General features: G+C 32.3%; 1 protein-coding gene and 1 long non-coding RNA gene across 13 annotated transcripts in view; one reads left to right on the top strand and one right to left on the bottom strand.

The window, feature by feature from the left end:
• Positions 1-22,314, bottom strand: part of Camta (Calmodulin-binding transcription activator) — a 219,397-nt gene that overhangs the window by 108,144 nt on the left and 88,939 nt on the right. The window contains exons 1-2 of one of the 12 annotated variants that reach the window (XM_064355063.1): positions 12,750-12,887; positions 11,830-12,079 (exon numbers count right to left, since the gene is read on the bottom strand). The exons of 10 other annotated variants lie outside the window; for them this stretch is intronic. In XM_064355063.1, coding sequence (XP_064211133.1) covers positions 11,830-11,893 — 64 coding nt within the window. In that variant the 5' untranslated portion in view covers positions 11,894-12,079; positions 12,750-12,887. Of the gene's footprint in view, positions 1-11,829; positions 12,080-12,602; positions 12,888-22,314 lie in introns of those variants that run through there. One more of the 12 variants, XM_064355064.1, reaches the window with a different exon arrangement.
• On the top strand, positions 15,663-20,432 carry LOC135265416 (uncharacterized). Its single transcript, XR_010333074.1, has 3 exons — positions 15,663-15,762; positions 17,804-18,022; positions 19,706-20,432. It is a non-coding gene; the product is annotated as an uncharacterized LOC135265416 (long non-coding RNA).

Consider the following 22,314-nt stretch of genomic DNA (forward strand, 5'->3'; position numbering starts at 1 on the left):
TGACTATATCCATTCCTAAAAATTGTAAAGTTGTTAACTAAAAATCATTTTTTTAAGTGTAAGAATAATAATAAAGTTAAAAATTTAAAAACAGTAATTGATACTTACAAATTTATAATTTCAAGTGTCGTTCTAAATCAAACAATGCTTAAATAATGTTTTTTGCAAAAAATACGTAAAGGAATTGTTGCTGTTCCCAGAATCATGATATTTGAATTTTAAATTTTTATGCAATTTATAATCGTTTGGAGGTAGCGATTTTTTTTATAAAATTTTTCATAAAATAACATTTGGGACCAGTTTCATAATCAAATTTAAAAAAAATAAATAAATTAAATATTGTTTACAATGTAAAATGTGTGTCAATAAATCCGTAGTAACCAGCACATTATAAACAACTGGGCTTAAGCATCGCTTGTTTTAGAATGGGACACAAAATTATAATTAATCAGTTTTATTATAAGAAATCGTAAAAAAATCCTGAAATAAAAATTACATCCTAATCGTAACATTTTTTTGTTGAATCAAAAACTCCGTTATTATCTGATATCAAATGTTGAGTAAGATGAAGTTTGTGTCATACTACTAAAACTATGATTTAGGGTCAGTTTCACCAACTTCAGTTATATTTATTAGCAGAATAAATCCATAGAAACAATTGTTATAAAAATAGTAACGATTGTGTTTAACTGTTCATTAAATTTAATCAATGTTGGTGAAGAAGCTCAACCAGCATTTTTGTAACCCAACAATCTTGTGCTACAAGAAGTCCAAATCATTACAAATTTATTACGCATCCATCCTTACAAGATAATTGTTAATACAAGAACCTCGAACTGTAAATTGAACTGTTGAATTTTGCAATTAATTTCAAAAATCATCTACATTTCATTCTTCAGCAACGAAGAATGCTGTTAAAACCTTGGAACTTTAAAGTGTTACATCAAATTTTAAAATTTCATACAATATATTCAATGAAAATCTTGGAAAAAAGCTACGAGAATAAATAATGAAACGATTCATTACCAAGCTAAATATGATACAAAAGCTTCAAACAGGATGTTTTCCGCATACCCAAGAAACTTTAACTTATTATAGAGAGCATATTATAATCCGTAAAAACCAACAATCTACGGTCTACCGATCTGACGCAACTTGACTTTTCAATCTTAAGCTACCTAAAAAACAATGTTTTCGGAAAACCAATGCAAAATTTGAATAAATTACAGAAAAAAAAATATTCACTATAATCAGACCATCATTCAAGATATGGTGCATATATTATCTTTGAAAACACATAAAAAATATCAATATTATTATGAACATTTTTCATTAAATTTTGTGCTTGAAACGAGAAATTGTGGTGAAAACATGCAAAAAGGTAGTTTATAGGTAGAGCTAGAGCTGTGTGCTTTACGATGGAAAATGAGTGTTCATAACTTCAATAAGTTTCTTTATAAGTTTATAAGTAAAAAAAAAATAGAAAAAAAGAAAAATTGACTATTAAAATTATTAGCAAAAAACATAAGATTGCATTTTAGTTCAGTTTTGGGAACGCATAGTAGTAAATTATTAGCAGGTATCGTTTAATTTTGTGGAAATTTTCAAATACGTAATTTAATATTAAAGTTTATGAACTGTTTGGGAAGTTTGGGAACTGTCCGGGACACGCTGTATACCTACCTACGTGTTGCAATAAATAGGCCAATTTCCGAGTAAATCCATTGTTGGGCAATACTTCCCAATAAATCGCGTTTAGTGCGTGCATTTTAACAAGAGTTTAAAAAAGTTGGTAACCATTAGTGGCAACAGGTATTTCATTGGCGTTAATGATTTACACTTTTGTATTACAACGATTTTAATTTACCGACTCGTGTCCGTCGAATAAATCTCATTTAAACCGAAATCTAGTATATTTTCTGGCAATTTTACACGAAGAGGATTTAGCGTTTTGGCAATAGTGGCGGTAGTTGTTCGAAATTGCTAATATTTGAACATAAAACGAATATGTGTGCCGATCGCCAAACGAGATAAAACAAATTTAAGCATCATTACATCGATTCCACTTGCAGTAATTACGTCCCGTTATTGTTCGGTCGTTCAAATTGCGTCCAAAAGGCACGATTTTTTCCCCGACAGACGACGACCGTATTTCATTCTTTGTCGGGGATATTGTCTGAGAATAACTTTGTATATAAGAAGCAAGCCGGCTTGATCTGTATGCAAAGTACATGATTGAATAAAATTCGTTGGAAATAAGGCGAGAGACGCTCGATGTGCATCCAATTTATTCCATAGCGCACCAAGCATTAACCCCCTTAACGACACTTATTTCCTGTTTCTGTTTTCTTTCGGTAAGCCCTTTTCTATTGCCTCATAACAGTGTTTTGCATCTGCTACAAATTACCCGAAACCAGCGCCGAAAATTGAATTACGACGAGTCCGTCAAGGATAACTCCACGCTTTTTCAGCGCTTTCGGATATTGTTTATGACGATTCGTGTCACTTATTTACGTTCATAAACAGAGCTGTGTAAGATAATCGATTAATCGCATAAATAATCGATTAATCGATTAATGTGTTAAAAATAAATATAACTATCATTCGATTAATCGATTGATTAATAATCAGTTGATTAAGCGATTAATCAAATAATCGTTAATCGTGCTTTAAAATGTGCAACTTGTGCAACACTGCAAAACACCAGGCACGCGCTGTAGTCGTTTTTGTTAATAAGTTCAATACTGTATTGTGCACCTACTCAGTGTACTGTGATTTTATTTTGCGAATATTCGGACAATCATAATGACAAGTTACACAAAAAGTTTAATTTGGTAATATTTTAGTAAAGATAAAGAACGTTTTGCAAAATGTAGGAATTCTTGGCTTACCACAGAATTAACATTGTTATCATCTTGTTATCTATAAAAATTTTATGCGGGAGCAAGTCATCATGTGTCATAATAGCATCCCTCAAGTTTCGTCATATTATGACAAATAGTTTATTTATAAGCATTTTTTAAAGTAAAGGTGCATATCTGTTTTGAATAATGGATAAAATGAAGAATTTCGCCATCATGAAATTATTTGTTTCAGAGGGCTTATTGCCAACAGAGATTTATCCACTGCTGGTGAGAGTTTATAAAGAGTCATATTTATATTCTACTATAAAAAATGGCCAACTGAATTCGAACGTGGTGGCACATTTCTCAATGATGAGCTTTGTGAAGGACGACCAAAAACAGTAACCTCAAATGAAAACCTCAAAAAAATGCACAATTTGGTACTGGATGATCGGCGAATAAAAGTGTCAATAAATAAAAGTCAATAAAAGTGTCAATAAAAAGTCATGAATTTAAAAAAAATGTGGTTAGGAAAAATTATCACTCGAACGAGGAGGTGATTACGGCTGTAAACAAGTATTTTGCAGTCCTACCAGAAAGTCACTTAAGGATGAGATTAAGAAACTAGAAACACATTGCACTAAGTGCGTTGAACTAAATAGAGATTATACAAAAAAAACAAATGCATATTTGAATTAAAAAACGAAGTCTTTCCTTGTTAGGCCGAGAATTTTTCACCTTGCCCTCGTATTTATAGTAGTGAAGTGACTGCTTATATAAACATACTTATGTTTTTCTATCCTAAAGCAAAATCATTAAAAAAATTGTTCTCCAGTAAACAAAGCCAAAAATTAAACATTTTTTCTTTTTTAGTTTTCTTATTGATATAGAACATCAAGAATCGTCTCAAGAAGATGCTCCTCTATGTATAAATTCAGAAGAGTTTATCAGTACCTTCTACGTCAGCACAGTCATCGGAGTGTTCTGATCTAAACTTCTGTTCATTGAAAAAGCGTACAAGGGGTGAAAGCCAATTTTGCAATTTTTAATTAATGTAAAACTGGATTTTAATTATTGCTACAATGTGTTCAAAAATGGTTGTTCATCAAGTCACATATGAATAAGCAAAACTTCGAAAACACAAGGAACAATTAAATTTGCCTCTGAAAAAAAATTATCCTTTTTCAAAAACACGCTGGTGGTCTCTTTTAAGTTTATTAATGTCTGTCACTGTAGAACAATGTGTTGTACGCGACTTATTGCAAACATTTGACAATGACAAATTTAAAAGTTATATTTTAGGTAGTCCTGAGATGGAACTAATTGCTGGAATTATTTTTCTTTTAAAACCTCTTCAAGATATATCTGAACATTTATTAGGAGAGAAACATAAAACAACAGGCAGTTTTATACCAATATATAAAAAATACTAAATTCTTTTAACAATTGAACAGATGACACACAAGCTATTGAGTGTATTTCGAATATTAAAAACAAGTTTATGTATTGCATACTATTAAAGCTACGCGAAAGATATTTACAGTCAGAAAAAACGTACACAGCTTTATCGTTTTGACTCCAGTTTAAAACATTTTTTTTAAAGACAATAAATTAAAATTTGCAAGACATCAAATTTACATTGAATGCAATGAAGTGGCTAATATTGAGTACACCCATGAACCTAATATTAAAAATCCCAGAACAGGATTAGCAGCCATTCTGCATGATTTTGCTGATACAGTCCAATGATCAGACGACAGTGTTGACAGCGACATGCGCACTCCTACAATAAGCATACCTAGGTTTAGATTGGTGGAGAGATAAGAGGAATCTTTAACCTAAAATATTAAAAATTGTAACAAAATACTTGTCCATTCAAGCTACAAGTGTTCCTTCTGAACAGTTTTTAGCAAAAAATTCTTTTATGTTCACAATATACCCCCATATTTTATTCATATTTTATTTCGTTCCTTTTATTGTTTCTATTACCTATATCGAATATTTGGTTTTATTTAGTTTTTGTTTCCAGTGTGAATCACGTGCTTAAAAGTAAGTACGTTTCACAAATAAGTATGTTTTTTTCAACCGTTGATGAATTTATTACCCTATTAATCGATTATTTTTTAGTATTGGATTAATCGGTTGAACAAAATCGTAATCGCTCAGCCCTGTTCGTAAGGAGCCAATAAAAGCGGTTTACGAGTACTCGCAATACACTGAGCGACATCAGTAATGCCATCTTGGCCCATTCCATTGTCACTCAGTGTATTAGAGATTTAGGGAAAAAGCTTGAGATAATATGTCATCGCAAACCCGACGTATACCCGAATCCCTAGGTTAAGTATTAAGCCCATCAAACTCTCCGAGACTGTTTTTTACGATTCTCGACATTTCCACCATCTTCAGATTTAAGTGGGGTCGAGTTCGAGCCACCCTCAGGCTGATAAAGAACATAAATGTGCCGAAAAAAAACCTATTAAAAGCCGAAATACACAAGTCGAATTTTAAGCGTTGTTTCCTGCAAATTGATCGTGACATTCCTATTGAAACGTTCCCTGATAATTTTAAATCAATCAAGTATTAAGTTGTTCGAGGGAAATAATTTAAATATCATGCGAGATTCGATGTTGTAATTCTAGATAAGGATCGACGAGTTTGAACGTTTACAAAATATCGGGAAAACGATTGATGGAATCGTAAAATGATTATTGACGGATTAGCAAAATTTTGAGGGTTTCGTGAGAGAGCGAAATAAATGGTACATGAGGAAAAAATATTGTGTGTATTTCTTTCATTAACTGCAATGAATAAACGCGAAACCCAAACCTCCCAATTTGGAACACGCTCATTACCGTGAAACATAACTCACCTTGACGTGTCTACTTATTGTAACACTTTTTTCCCTCGTTTCGCAAAGAGTTAATTTAAGTTAGTGACAGATCCTTGTCGACTGTCTATTTTTAAAAAAGCCCGACTAATTAACAAAGTTTTATTACGATCGGCGGTGCATTTAATAAATGGCCGTGTTAAAAACCTGTTTCGTATTTCTGAATACCTTTCAAATATCTGTCGTGTTCTGGACATATTTCATTGCGAACACGTTTCTAATTTTAGACATGGTGGTTCCGTGTCAGGCCGTGAAACTGTGGTTGACACCAAACAATCAAAAACGCCGATGAAAATTTAATTAGACGCGACAATAATTAGCCGAAAAAAATCAGACAGATTTTTATTGATGTTGATATACGTTTCCGACGGTTCGAAATGATCCATCAAAAATTGATACAATCGCAATAAATCATTGACCGAATGTCGTAATCCGAGTTTAATTTCCATCGTACTTTTGCACTGTACAATCAGACCTACGTGTCTATGACTAGTTACCGGCAATAAAGTCAATCAACTTCGATTCTCGATCCGTCAATGTGTCGTTCTGGATTATAGATATTACAAAAATTTAATCTGATTCCGTGCGGTTCTCACGCACTGAAATTAGGCCTAATTAGGCACGAATTAAGCAGCTCCGACCAAACCCAATTAATTATGTGTCACGTAAACATCGCCGCAAAACTGGGCCAGAACAGCGTTTTTAAGAAACAGGTGAACACTTTAAACAATTTAACTGGCACATCCCACGCTAATGAAACGCTCTTGCTAATAAATTTTTGCACAAGTCGCACGTGTTTCACTTCTCATTCATCACATGCAGCACATCATTTCCAAATATGATCGCATTCTGTTAACTTGATGATTGATGATGGGGCCTATTTGTTCGGGCCCATTTGTCATCACGATCATTTACACTTGTTTTATAAAGTCTGCGTTATTATCATATCTGGGGCGAGTTGTGTCAACCCCCGAAAAACAATTCGGTTTCAATCGGATTTTTCTAATTTCCTGCAACGCATGCATAATAATTTGTAATTTAACACAGTTGATGAAATTTAAATTATTTTTCGGATGAACTGCCGTTAACGGGATATGAAATTAAACGGTCGCTTTAATTGAACTGCAATCATCATTGCTGGAAATTAACAGGCCTTTGGGTCGATTAAAAGCAAAAAAAGCAACACAGTCGCTGTGAATTATTCAATAATCCGAGTTTGTCGCGACTCTTCAGAGTCATCTTAAAGAATTTATAAGCGGCGTAAAAAACCGTCGAGTAGTTTTTCGTCATACATTTCGTTTTAAAGTACCTTAAAGTCGTTGCTTATGCAAAACTGTCGTTTGCTCGGTAAAGTTTCAGTTTCGAAAGTTTTACTAAAAGGCACTAATAAGTTAAACCAACTGAACTCGTTGCAACGTTAACTCGAACACTTACAAACAGGTAATTAAAAATGCAGAAAGTATGTTAAATATTACATCTAATTAAAAGGCAGAATGCTGAAGTCAGTTTACAGTGTGAAACGGGAGAGCGCAAATATCTTCAAAAACACTCGAGGGACTCTATAAATTTCTACATAAAAGAAAGATGAAGGCGAGATAATAACTCACGTCTAACTTGGGGGAAAATAACTAAATATAATTTAAAAATAAAACAAAGTATGCGCCATACATAAAAGATTACGTACAGAGGATCACATTTTATTCTGAGACGCTTTTTTAATGCGAAACGTTACCGATATTAAATTTATCAGCACATGTCGATAAATAATTTAATGTGCTTATATAAACAACAAATATTGTCCGCCTGACCAAACAAAATCAATTTGATAAATAAATGGCAGACTACAACAAGAGAACGCAAATACAAACAATGCTACACAAAATTATTTGTTTATTTAAATCCGGAGCGAATGTCCCTCATATCTAACACACGTCGTAATTGAACCGGAATTTTTTAAAACAAAACGGTAAAACAATAACGCCACAATTCCAATCGTGTTTCGATAAAATGCAAAATCAGACAGCTATTACAGTTTACAAAATAAAAATCTCTTATTAAAAAATAATAAATACTCGGAACGTAACTTTTTCTAACTCATAAATCTAAAATTCAATACAATCACAAAATTATTTCCGCACCATAAGCATTATTCTCGTATGGATTACGTTATGGCAAAATTTATCTGTTTTATTTTTAACTGAGCAATTATCATTTGATATAATCCGCAATTCAATATTCGAGTGATCCATTTAGGCACAAAACCTTCACATTTGACAAATTAGCTTCTGTGCCATCGACTCGATAAAGATTTAAACCGACATAAATAATTTCTTTCGTCGCGGAGTAATATTTATCAAAAATGTATCATGACGTCCAAACTTGACTGGAATAAAAACGTTTAAACATTAACATGGAATACCAAATGTTCAGCTTTTTAAAAAAAAAGACACAATGGTTGAAAAAAAAATGGTATAGTTTATGGCAGAATTGTTAACAGATCAAAATCCCCTAATACTCGTCGTAAAGCACCATAATTTCGCACACCAAATGCATGCGCATTAGTTTTTAAACCTTGCAGCTCGGCCAGGGAGAGCACAGGCCTGAAATTACTATACTAGATGTCGGACATTAGCCGGCTCATTAAGCTAGCAAAATTTCATTATCGCTATTATTTATAGCACGACCAGCGAGAGGTCGCTAGTGGTTAGCCTCTTGTGTCGAGGAAACCCCTCACCGAATTGTATTCCCTCGATCTATTGATCGATATTAGCCTAAATTATGCTGCCACTATCACTAAAAGTTAATGGCCCTTTGTGGCCGCTTCCACTAATGTTATGAGTTTCCCTACTATTAATTGGTCTCGGCAACGGCCACGGGATAGTTTCGAGCCCTTCCCAGCTTTGATAAAAATTTAATTTACACCCCAAAAATTAAATAGAGAGATAATTCGGACCTTATTTTGGTGTGGGATAACTTTGTTTTGGGCGATTCTTTGAAACAGAATAGGACAAAAGGGAAAAGAAAAGGGTGATGAATAAAATTAGACAACGTGGGGAAAAATAGGGTGATTTAATAAAACAGACCCTTACAGGGACAGAATTTAACTCATAAGTTGATTATTTATTATTTACGTTAACAAATATAGTTAAAAATAGTTAAAATTCTAGGAGCTTTTGAGCTTTTATTGTATGTATATTAAAATTAAACAAAATTTTAACCCGTTTTGTTGTGACAGAAAAGATATTACAACGTACTGTACGCCAACTTCACACTTTTCGGCGTTACCAACGTAATTAAATTTAGCTAGGACAACCATCACTTTACACTACGTAGGTACAAATATGATCTAAACGGAAGTCACACAATTGCAAACAGAATTGAATCTTTAACTGGAATAAAACTCATAACTTGGATAAAGACGATTTTTGTGAAAATTCTACAAACAGGTCAATTTTTGTATTTTCTTGCTCATCATTTAGTGCATATAGGTGTTTTATTTACCTGCTGTCTAAAATGCATAGCAACATATTTTTTTTTTCAAATGTATTAGCTGTTTCAAAACTATAAAAACACCAACGTGTGTACTTTCAATGATCAATAATAACTATTTTACAATTTTATCAAACTTATTTAAAAAACAATTCTGTAAAATATGACGTAGGTATTTTCATAGTTTTGAAACAGCTAATAACAATATTTTAAATTCCACCTCATGTAAAAAGCTACTTTGCAAGCTATACAACACAATTTGTTCTCTAAATATTTTGTACCTAATAAGTTTTAAGTTAAGTAATGTATGTTGGCAACATTTCATATTAAAACTAATGACAGGTATTACATAAAAAAATTGAACGCATTAAATCAAGTCAGGTCAGGTCTTTTGAAATTTGAACAGTTTTTTTTGTGAAATTCGATAAAAAAATTCATACTCGTTTTCTAAGCTTACTGCATAATCTCCTATTATCGTCTGATTAATGATATTTTGGTATGACATCAGGAAGTATGTGGAAGAGTGTTGAATTATTGGAAACTACACGTAGTGTTAAACATAAACATAAATTAAACATAAAATTAAATTAAACAAACTGAGTTAAAAATAACAAAATTCATACGATTTTTCAAACATTTGAACAAATAACTTTACAGACAATTAAACACGAATAGAAAAATTAATTAACTGAAACATAAAAATATCAAAAAATCACGTAATTACATTTCATCACAATGTTTATTATTCTGTTTACAACTAGAATGTGAATGCCATTAAACAATTAGAATTTGCTTTTTGATTAAAGTCTATCCTACAAGGTTGTAAAAGGTGTCAAATTCTGTAAATTTTAGTTGGAGAGTTCGGAGATAAAATACGGTGACTGACATTTTTGTCGAAAATTTAGCTTCAAATGTGAAAAATATATTAACAGGTGGCACTTTTTTGAATAATGGTGAGTAATTTCATTAAAATGTAAATAGTGACACAAAGAGAATCACTTCACTAGTTCAAAAAAGAAACAAAATAAATATTTGGACTTCCCAACTCATTGGTTTGAAGGTACACTTCAGGTGCACTTTGAATTACGTTTTCTTTAAACTCAGGCTAAAAATTTCAGGGTTTATTATTATTTGTAGTGTAGATTGTTGTAAAAAATAATAATGTTCAACAATTTCTGGAAAAAATGTCTTTATTTGCGAATCAAATCCTCTTAAAGTTTTGTAATTTTTCTTAAAAATGAAACAAAAAATTACTAAAATTTAAGATTTTTGTATAAAGCTGTTTTTTTCAGAAATTGTTTTACACTATTAATTATTCTCCACAATCATCTAAACCATAAATAACAATAAACGCTGAAACTCTTAGTCTGCATTAAAAGAAAACGTAGTTCAAAAAATGATCTTCAAACTAGTGAATCTTTGAGGTAAAGACCGAATCTTTATTTTTTTTTCTACACAATTTGGATTAATGAAATGATTCTCTACAATGCTCTGGACTCAAACTTTGGCAATTTTGTGGCATCCTGTATTTTAAATTAACTCAAAATATTTTTTGAGTTACCAAATGTTTTATGCACAAACTCTCCAACTCTTATTTTACACAAAAATTCAAAAATGAAGACTACAGCTTATCAACTGTAAAATTGGTAAAATATCGCTTTAGTTTTGTTGTTCAAGTACGTATTTTGGGTTTTTGTTTTTTTTTTAACCAAAACGTGTTTTTTTTGCCATAAATATCTACGTGTTAATGGGGATGACGACTTTAAATTTCGTTTTAGGTACTGGACAAATGTAATGTAATATTAGCTGAAAACGTCGAGTCAAAAATGTTGTGTTATTATTTTAGCAGTTGCAGTTAACCAGAGTTACACCAAAAACTCTGGTCAACTTTTGACTTTTGACCGAAAAGCTTCGTGAGATTAACCACATTTTTTTTCAGTTAACTTACTTCTAACCTTATTATTTTTTGAGCAAATATTGTACATGAAGCACTTGTTTTTCCCAAAAATCGAGTTATTCAGACAATTATATGTTAAAATACCAGACAGTACAGACCATTTTTCTAAAAAAAAAATGTAATTAGTGTTACATTTTTCTTAAGAAAATGTAATTAATGTTAGATACTGGTTTTTAAAACTTGACTAATTAAAATTTAAGAGAGCCGTAGATAGTTGTATTTTTTTTAACTAGAAAGCGATGACAATAACATTTTTAATTAGACTTCACTTTTAATAAACAACTGCTAACATAAATAAACTAAGAACGCTCCGTCTAGATGCCACTTTCAATGAACAAAAATTGTTGGCTGCACTTATCAAAACAGTTACTCATTCTTGGCATTAAACGCCTATTTATTAAATACTGCGATGTTTATAACCTGAATCATTTACACGTAATCCTCTTAAAGTTTGAAATCCTATATTAACGCAAAACTTTACCAAACTTAGAAATTTTCCCGATTTTTAAGCAACAAAACAAACTTCGAAAAGTACGATAAGCTCGAGATACTAAATTTAAAATTCATAACAAAATGGCAATACATTAATAATTCAGACTCGCTCGAGTGTAATTCTTTCTATCTTAATCGAATCGCCTCGAACTTAAACTCACTTGCGTTGAGCGGAATCGACGAATGGGCCGGTATGGTCGAAATATGGTGGTGTCCGGTGGACATGTGGCGTCCCTGATAGCCCAGGACCGACCCATGGTACAGCACATGGTGGCCGTGTCCGCCCCCGTGATGTTGCCTGAACCCCGCCACCGTATCTCTTCGTATTTGTCACAGATCACAACAATTTGGCATTTCCACAAAAATCAGCAATCGGAGTCACTTGCACGTTTTACGTCCCAGAATTACGCTCTTGAAAACAATTACAACAACCATATGGTAACAAAGTAAACGCTCCGTACGACGTCAATCGCTACATAAATATTTTAGTATCTAACAGCGATAATAAAGATAATTACGCCGAAGTACAAAAGAAGCGATTGATAAATACGGATGGGCACGTGGAAATCTTTCGGATTAGCCTCTGTGAGAGCGTGTTTACGACAGAGCGAACGGATTAGTCTGACTTGAATTTTTAAGGAGCTTTAAGGGAGTTTGTCCGTCCTAATTTCAGACATTATCAGCGAAAATAATAAGATTGTTAACACTTAAACCTGTAATAGAGAGTCTTCCGTTCTGTGTCACTCGTGCCAGGAATCGCAATTTTGCCGAATATTGACCGAACTGAATTAAAGAACAGAGTAAACAATGGCATTATTTCTGTAGGAAAAAAATTGGCAACGAAGAAAACAGGCCATTTCATAATAAAGATCAAGGCGACTGATGTGGGGGTTAATCTACTCCCTACATTATAATAGGACAAACGGTTTATTACCAGATAAGAGTGGCCTTATAAGCTCTCGCGAGCTTAACCTTCTGAGACAAAAAAATAAAGGTCACGGACGCATTAATGAGACGCCCCAAAATTCTAATTTTAATTACGGAAAAATCGTCGTAATTATTTTCAAGAGACAATAATTACCCAGGCGAACATAAAGCACCACCTACAAACTCATAACGAAAATAAAACCGCGTGCTTTTCAGTCACGTGTGTATCTAGAGGAAGACGACGACGCACCGACCAACGACGCGGATTGGTGACGACTGGCGTCGGAATGGGAAACGGCGTCGCGACGCGTGCCTCTGGGCTTCGATACTGCGTGCGCATCCACCATACTTCCGGGTAAATATTCGCGAAATGTCGTGAAGATGGAACAATCAGTCGGTTTATTTCCGGTCAAGGATAATTAAAATTCGTGAAAAAATGCCTCCAATCCCAGATTTTTACAAAAAGAAATAGTAATAACGCAACTGACACAGCTGTACAAATATCAAAGCAAATAAATCAAAAATGATAAAAGCAAGAAATAATGGATTGCTTTGGCACGGATGATTTTGTTTGTGGCCTCTTGTTCTAATTAAAGTCTCACCTGAATTATGGTAAAGCTTCACCTGTTACATATTAAAAAAAATTACACGTGATTTATGCTCCACACACATGAAGCAAGGTGGTTTAGCACACAAAACAACGAATTTCGAAATTTTGTTGGAGAACAAAATAAAGCTACAAATTCTGAACTAGAGTTTTCATTATTCTTTGTGAATCATTACGAAAAAATATCAAAATGTTATTCAAACAATAGATTCTCTCACAGTTTTCAAACACTACCTTTTAATTTTTTTTTCAAAAAAATCCTCGAACAAGCTGATTTTATTTTTTAAATGCTACATTTGTCATCATAGTCGGTCGTTTTTGAGTTGTGACTACGATCTTAGTTTTTTGAAATGAAAACCGACATTCTTGTTCCCTGTTTCAGATAGTACAGTTCGGAAATAAAATTAACTAGACGCCCTCCAGTGATGACTTTTGAACTATGTCGAAAACAGTAACGAAATTTTCGTAATTTGACATTTAATTGATATTTAATAAATTGTTTAAAATTTTGCGTATATAGTGTTAATTACTTACATTAGAGAGAATCACTTCCAGCATGTGGTGGTAAATACTAGCTTTGTCTTTGGTTTTGTGGTTTTTCGTGGTATAAAGTGTTTATTGTTGGAATTTGAAAGTAGATAAAAGTGAAAAAGAATTAAAATTCGATTACAAAGTGTTATTAAACAGTTGAGTAATTAAAGACTATGAGTAATGGATCACAGAGAATACAAAGTTGGGCTTAAGAAACCAATAACTTAGTGAAATGTGCGAATTTTAGGTTGGAACTTTTCCACAGAAAAAATCATGAAATACTTCGGTAAATTTCCAAAACTGCAATTAAAATTAACAACTGCTGATACATTTAAACATAAATTGTTCCAAAAGGTAGGCTTTTCAATGTCTTTGCAATAATTTTCGAACAAAGAAAGTGAAACAAACAGTCATTTGTTATTCGTATTTTCTCCGGCATCTCAACTTGTCAATATTCGTTTCTTGCACCAAAGATACAACAGTCACTCCACATGGGCAATACAATAATTGTGAAGCCTCAAAATTTGTACAATGCTCAAAATATCCGAATAAACATATTCCCAACATTTATGGTTACTGTTTTCGACCTAGCTCAGTGGCGCCCCCAACGGTAATTTTACTTCCGAGTAGCGGACATAGAATTTTGAACACTTCTGTCATTTCGTTGTCAAAAGGTATGGAATATTCCATAAGTTTATGGCAACGAAATGTTAGTCATCCAAAATTCCGTGTCCGTCACTGTACCTACATATCTTTATCTTTATTGTAATAAGAAAAGCAAAATTACAAAAAGTTAAAAAAATATTTTTAACAATAGTAAAGTAAAAAAATTACCATTAATGGGCTTTATCTTTTTATACTTGACTTACTTTATAAGCGGCAATTGTTTTTTATAAATTTCTTTATAAGCATAAAAACACGTAATATGCCACAAAAAAAATTAAAAAAACACTCATTCCTTATAAAATAAAGCAAGAATGAAATGTTTAATTTTCTCAATAACTTGCACAACTTTTTTTAATTCATCTTCTTTTGATTTTTTTGCATTATTTTATAGGAACGTGCAGTTATTGGGCATTGACAGTTATTAACTAAAGTCTTTTCGATTCATGTTTCCTGTTATAAACTGCAAACTACTCCCTTCTGTTATGTTTCTTTGGAATGACTTTGGTCTGCATGTAAAAATTGTTCCACCTGTCTAATAACTAAAATTCTTACCCTTAATAAATACCTAGAAATACTATAATAGTTATTAATAATACGAGTGCAAAAACAAAGTTCGAGGGCTGTCGATACCTAAATTCCCGAGAACTTTAAGCGTTTTCGCATGTATTATTCAAAATTTTTTTGTTGAAACATTTTAATTTAAAACACGTTGCTATGAGAAACATGTTTTAAAATAGTGTTTATAATCTAAAAAGGCTTAAAATATGTTACCAACAAAAAAAACAAGTTTATAATTATAACTTATAATTAGCATTTTCTTCACACTTCAATCTCTAGTTTGGAATCGCGCAATTGTCTAATATCTTTATTTTAAAGACAGTAATAATTTTTCTAGTTTAAATTTTTGCTAAACTGAAATAAAAATGTGTGCTATCTAAAAACTATGCAAAAATATCAGTTGTTATATTACTCAAAAACAAATGACGTGAGAAATGTTATTAAGGTGTCAAAATGTAGTATATAAAAAATAAAAACGACCTGCTGTTCAAATTTTTTTTAATGACTCAAAGCAATGCGTTACTTTAGGTTCAGTCTGTATAATATAAAGAAAGAAGTGCGATACGTTCTTGCATTTGGCTTCATTTTACGGAAAAATCATTTAAAAAGGTAGCAATTGTAAGCATATATACACTATTCTCTCATTTATTTCTCCCCTTCAATTTACAACATTCGTAGTTTAATAATAAATATTTTCTTTTTGCAGAGCAAAACCACAACAAACACAATAGGCAAATACGGCGAGAAATAGTAAATATTCTAGTTTCTTTTTGCACAACAAAACTCCAAGAACAACAAACAATAGGTAAATACAGTGAGAAAAATCGATATCCGAACCGGAAACTTTTGGTCCCGCGGGAAATTTTTAATATACCGAATAATATTACATTAAAATACGAAAGTAATTTTATTGTTGTTGCAAACTCCCTTAACGATTTCTAATTTCCATCGCCATCGGCTACGACATAATCTAAACGAGTCGCAATTTAAATTTCGTCGATTTTTTTACCTTGGCTAATTCCACGCTATATGCTTAAATAACCGCTTTTAAAGAAACAAAAAGGGTGGCAAACTATTAGCATACGTGCGCTCATATCGTAAATCAAATTCAATTATCATGGGTGCCGTAATATAACCGTTTTTGTGTATTTAAGATTAGTACAAACGGAGGGTTTTTCTTATGAATAGTTAATTTTTACGCTGTTATTATTCATTTTATTAACCACGTACGGCCATTTATTGTGGCTTGTATTTTAACAGAGCTATTTAGACACAAAATATTGCATTAATTTAAAAATGAATGGTCTATTAAGCATTGCACAAAACGTGGTTTTACAATGACCGATGATTATTTTTCACGTTTAAGCAAGTTTAGTTTAATTTTGCAAAAAACATTTCAGATATTTTGAAACGTATTCGTGGTGGCTGTTTTGTTCTAATTTCAGCCTATGTGTTCATTTCCGGTATGTTTTTAGCGGTTCGTTTCGAATAATTGATACATTTATTACCGTTACTCGCAAACTGTGAAATTAACCTTCCGTTCGTTTTTAAAATCGCCACAAATTAATTTTGTATTTTGTTACGGTTCAAATAAATTTGCAGCTTAAAAACTTTCATGTCCGGCCTTCTCTACAAAAACAATGACATTATTTCAAATATAAATAAGGTGACTATTTTTGTTTACTTCCAAATGACCTGTTTAAAATATTAAACGAGCCTCTGGTAAATATTTAAATTTGCTTTTATTGGATTTCCCCGTTTAAATTAAAAATAATAAAATTTAATTTGGATCTAATTTCACTTAAAATGCTAAAGATACAGCTTAATTTGCATATAAAAGAAACAAAGAAAAACGGAAGGAAACTGGAACGAAAGTTAATCAGATTAAGATCAAACAATTGTCTAATTAAGTCTTTAGTCAGACGGACTAATCAATTTTCGGCGGACGAAAACCCAGTTTTTATATTCAAAACCAGACTTGTCTGCATCGAAAATGTCAATTATTTCGTTCAAGACGTCGACCACAGTTGCATTGAAATTTTAATTTTTTAATTCGATCAAGACGTGCGACGAGTATCAAAAATGTTTCCCGGCGCATCCACCATTCGAAAGCTAATTTCCCTTTGAACTAATCGAAAGTAATTTCTTAGTGTGCGCACACACGACCGGTAGACAGACAGGCCTTTCTGTCTGTTTGAGTAAACTTTGAAATAAACTACTCGACAGTTTGTTTGTAACAGGGATTGGGGGTTGAGAGGGTCCGGAGATCTGGTTATCCCGTTAGCGGGGTCTTATAAATCTGAACACTCCGCAGGTGGGTAATGGGAGCGGCGGTGGCGGTGCAACGGCGGCCACCGTAAGATTACATGTCTAGCGGATGGTGATATAATGGCCGGGTAATCGAGTCACGCGTGCCCATTCACCCCCATTCACCCCGACACTACCAGACGAACCGACACATAACCTGAAATCAACGCCTTTGAACGATATTTAATGGCGCTAAAGCGCGGAAATCCAGCAAGAAAGCCTCCATTTCGTGACAAAAATGATAATGATTATCACGTCAATAATTCCAAACTCGCAAAAAATTGGCAAATATTTAAAACGCAATTAAAAATGCAACACCTAAAAGTATAGATTTGGAATACCGTGGCACTCATACAGCACAAATGTAAAATTTTATAACAATCGGACGTTGAGATACCCTTTTTAGAAAAGTTCAACAAATATGTTGTTTCGTTCAACTGACAAAGTTTGAAGACGAAATGTAGCTTAATCTGTCAAAAAAGTCTAGATCTAGAAGATCATAATGGATCCAAAAACATTTATTTTCTTTTCATTTCCAGAAGAAAAAGAGACGATAATTTCATTAGAAAAGATGCTGCAGGGTGTGTAAACAGGAAAAGAAGAAATGCAACGATCTGGTCTATTAAACAAAGCTTGCTGCAGAAATGTATGTGGCACTGTTTGTCTGAAGAGGAAAACAGATTGGTGACTCAGAAAAATAAAGTTTTAATGTTCCGGGATTGCAGATCTGAAGAAAAAAATTTGCTTTTTCAAAAACAGTTAAGTATCAAACCAACAAATAACAATGTGGTGTACAAGCCCCATTCAAAAATCTGTTCACAATTATACCGTTAAGCCCCTACCCCTTAAGGCTATTGCCTACAAGAACAAGAGCTTGCCTACAAGGTTTGGGGTCACTAGAAATATTATTATTTACTGTACGAACAAATGTAAATGACCAGTATATAATAATATGTTATCCTTGGGCTCTAAATTGAGTAGTGTTAACAAATAAGATCAAAATGTGAACACCCCGTGGGGCTCTGATGACCTATAGTTTGTATTTTCGTTAGTATTTCACAACATTTTTGTCAGGGCTTTTTGTACCTTCTTCTATTATCCCAACCCACTCACTAACAAGATAATAACCCCATGAAACCCGATAGTTAGCAGAATCAAAGACAAAAATCAAAGAATGTCACAATAAATGAGGTTAAAATCGCAAAAATACTGCTTCTCATATTATTATATTGTTTTGTTTGTCTTGGTTAATTACGCCAAATTTGGTCTTCAGAAAAAAAGTCAAAATTAGATTTTTTTAATTTATTATGTGGATTATGTGTCAAGTCATCTTCTACGGAAACAATAAATAATTTGTGTTCTTTCTGTTGCGGAACGCATCACTTTAAAGTAATTCTGAGTGCAAAGGGTTGCGGATAAAAAAAATTAAACCACTAGTAACATAAACAATTGCTTCAATAGTTTGTTTTGATGCAAATAAACGTAAATTTAAAAACAAAACAGAATGAAAAAATTAAATAAAAGAAAAAATTATTTACTCGTAAGTATTCGTCACTACTTAAAAACATATTTTTCAATTTCAAAGATCTTGAATTTTTGGGCGCATCGAATTCTTTAGCATTATTAAAGATTATTTTCTTTGAACGAACTTCCTTTTAGACTAATTTTTTTTATTGAACACAAAAGCAAAAAGTAGCAAAAATTTAAATTTTTCATTAACAAATGAACACAATATTGATATATTTTTCAAAAAAATAATTCAAATAAAAATTTATGCAAAAGTTGACAATTGGCAGGGAATGATCCCATTCCTTAGCTAACAGCTCGAGATTATAAATTCTGTTTTATTGTGTATCAAGGACAAAGTCATAATTTTCAACCCTTTGTATGCAAAAACTCTTTACTTTAAAAGAAATTAAAAGAATTGCTTTAAAATTATTTACTTATGAGATCATTATGAATAAATAAATTTTGACAACACAAGACAACTTCGTAACATGCCATTCAAAAATCTTTAAGTAAAACAGTATTTCAAAATTAATGAATGAATAATGAATTAATGTTTAAGAACAACAAAGATAAATATAATTTTTACGGACATTTCCACATGATCAGCAAAACGATCTAACTGGGTCACCGGACGGACGGACCAGCGACAAATAAACAAACAATAACAAACATTTATTTACAAATTCAATAAACATCTCATTACTGTAATTGACATTGCTTAATTCATTGTTTGTAATTATCAAGTTATTTTTGAAGCAAAAATAAAAAATTAGTATTGAGCTTGAGCTTTTTAGGGACTCAATTACGACAGTTAATTAATTACTGCCCTTGAAATGTAATACATTATGGCTAAATAGCAAATTTTACGTATTTTTGCTTTTACTGTTATATAGTTCTTCATTATTATTAATATTAATAGTTTTCTTTTTCAGGTCAAATCACCAAGTTGAGCAGACGCACGTCACAAAGAAAAACAAAACGGTACAAAGAAGAAACGTAGGTCAAAGTTAGAAGAATTTGAATAAAATTGCATAAAAAAAATATTTATTTAAAAGTAGGTATGTTCAAAGTCACTGTTAACTTATAAGATTTAAGAAATTGCGCAAGTAATTATTATTTTGACAACATATTTTATATACCTTCCAAGTACATAAAATGTCACATAACAACTAAAGTCTGTTCTTTTTTAAATGTCAAATAATCTTTAACGTAGCTACCACAAATTCATACATTTGTACTAATTTTATTTAAAAAGTTGTGATTCAATTTATGATTAAATTTGAAAAACGTGATGTTGAGACATCGGCGAAAAAATGGAAAACTACTACATCAGGCACAAAAATTAAGAGCTTAAAATAAAATATTTTTTTTTATTTTATTCATTATTACAAAAAAATATAAAAACGGTAACATGAGATTGAAAAAGAACTGAATTAGAGCAGGCCGTGTCTGGATAATTTTAGCCACATGGCAAAACTTTTTCAATTTTTTCAAAAAATGACTAACCCTGTAGAGAAAATTAAACAATATTGCCCATACTCATAATGTCTCGATTATATCTGTTTTGATCCTCCGCAGAAAAACTTTTTTCTATTTAAACACCTATTTTTTAGCGAAAAGCCCATTCACCACCATTCAGTGTCTATCAGTAGAAGTACATTGCGCTTGTATTCAATAATAATGTTTTCAAACAGCACAAGTACCAATAAAATTCACATATCGAAATTTTCACATTTCAACATAACCATAATTTTTAGGAACTAAGCAAAATTTTCTCAGCAAAATTTTTACACAATAATTTCCGTTCTACTGAAAAAGAAATTGAAGTACTTTACTATTCTGTAGTATTATTTTTAATAAACTCTTCTCACGCTAACTGGCCTTTAATTTAATTTTAAAATCTTTACGGTAATTTTCCCATATTAGGAAAACTTCAAACCAATTTCCATGGTATGTAATTGGTGTAAAATTTGATCATCTTTTCGCGGTGTTAACTTTTTTGTGGTACGTCGACGTGTGTTAGGGTCTTCTAATTGGGTAAGTTGGTTCCCGGCGGCTTAGACGGGGCCCGTCGTGTCGTAAATAAATCCCGTGTTTAGAGTTCGCTTCCAAACAGAGAATAGCGTTCTTAAATCTTGTTAACTGTTCTAATTACACGGCAACCTAGAATAGCTAAATTATATTTAAAAGGGCATGATTAACAGGCAAAGGCGGCCAATTAAAGTTTATTTAGTTCGTTATCGTAAGTCGTGGAGGCCCCCGTCGTCAGTTTTCACGACATCATCTCTCTAACGTGGTAATGGTCTATATTTCACGCTTTGTGTGTTTTTTGCCGTTCGTTCGTCGATCGGGACTGGTACGCGATGTCACTTCATTTTCGTCCTTTTTTCAGGACATCGCCGTCTCATTTCCGCCGATTTAAAACACGCAACTTTGCCGACGACTGACTCTCTTTTCAAAAGTTTCGGTTTTGTTATGGCCACACATAATTTTTCGTGCTTTTGCTGCCAGGGTGGCTGAAAGAACATTTCTCGTGCCACGCTACGACGGAGGAACTTTTTCAGGGATGTTGAACATGTCGGAATTATTTGGCACGACCACAGCGATATTTATTACTTGCTTATTAATAGTTTACAACTTTGATAAATTTATTCGGCGTTTTAGTCGGCCGCAAAACCACCACAACTGCTTCAAACACAAAACTTATTATCTACACTTGTCCTATACAAAATAAAAAATGGAAAATAAAAGTTCCAAAAAAATTACAATATGTGACACTAGATACTCTATTTGTTAGCCTGATCTTAAATTTATTATTCTTCAAAGTCAAAAACGGAAGGCTTAAAAATGGAAGTTAAGAATAAATCGATGCATCTTTTATTTAATAAAAGACAGGTAATAGAAAAAAACAATTAATAAACTTGACTGGAAGCAGCTTAAATCGTACGAGTATTTACTTTATTTTGTGTTTTTTTGACCTTGTGCACAAACGCTTTATTTAGAGATTCCTCTTTTTCGCCAAGCTTAAAATTCAAATAACACAACGTAATAATCGTTACGGTACCCTTATATTGGCAAATGTGTACGCATAAAAAAACGTGAATCGTTGCCAGAATATTAAACCATAACTCTCGAATATTTCAATTGATATTAACCCGAAAAGTTTGGCCAGCTCCAGGGCCGATCTATCGATTCCCGATCCTAAACTCGTAAAACAAATTGAATTCATACTAAGAACTTTGAAATTGGATCTAATATCGTTCATTTTTTCCTTCAAAATCCATAAACTAATGGTTTTTGCCTTATGTAATTTTTGCAACATCCACGCATTTGATGGATTACACACGACCTTCTTATTTTTGTATCGCTCATCCGAAAACTCACGAATCTTGCAGTGTCGGCAAGTTTTTCGCTTTCTTTATTAACTTTTCGCGAACTTCGATACAAAATTATTCTTGTCAATTATTGCAGCAGCAGCTGTTCTTTACAAAATCATTCTGGGATCAATAAATCGACAAAAAAGCCAAACATAACCTTTTTG

This window comes from Tribolium castaneum, chromosome 2, assembly GCF_031307605.1.
Source record: "Tribolium castaneum strain GA2 chromosome 2, icTriCast1.1, whole genome shotgun sequence".
Classification (NCBI taxonomy): Eukaryota; Metazoa; Arthropoda; class Insecta; order Coleoptera; family Tenebrionidae; genus Tribolium; species Tribolium castaneum.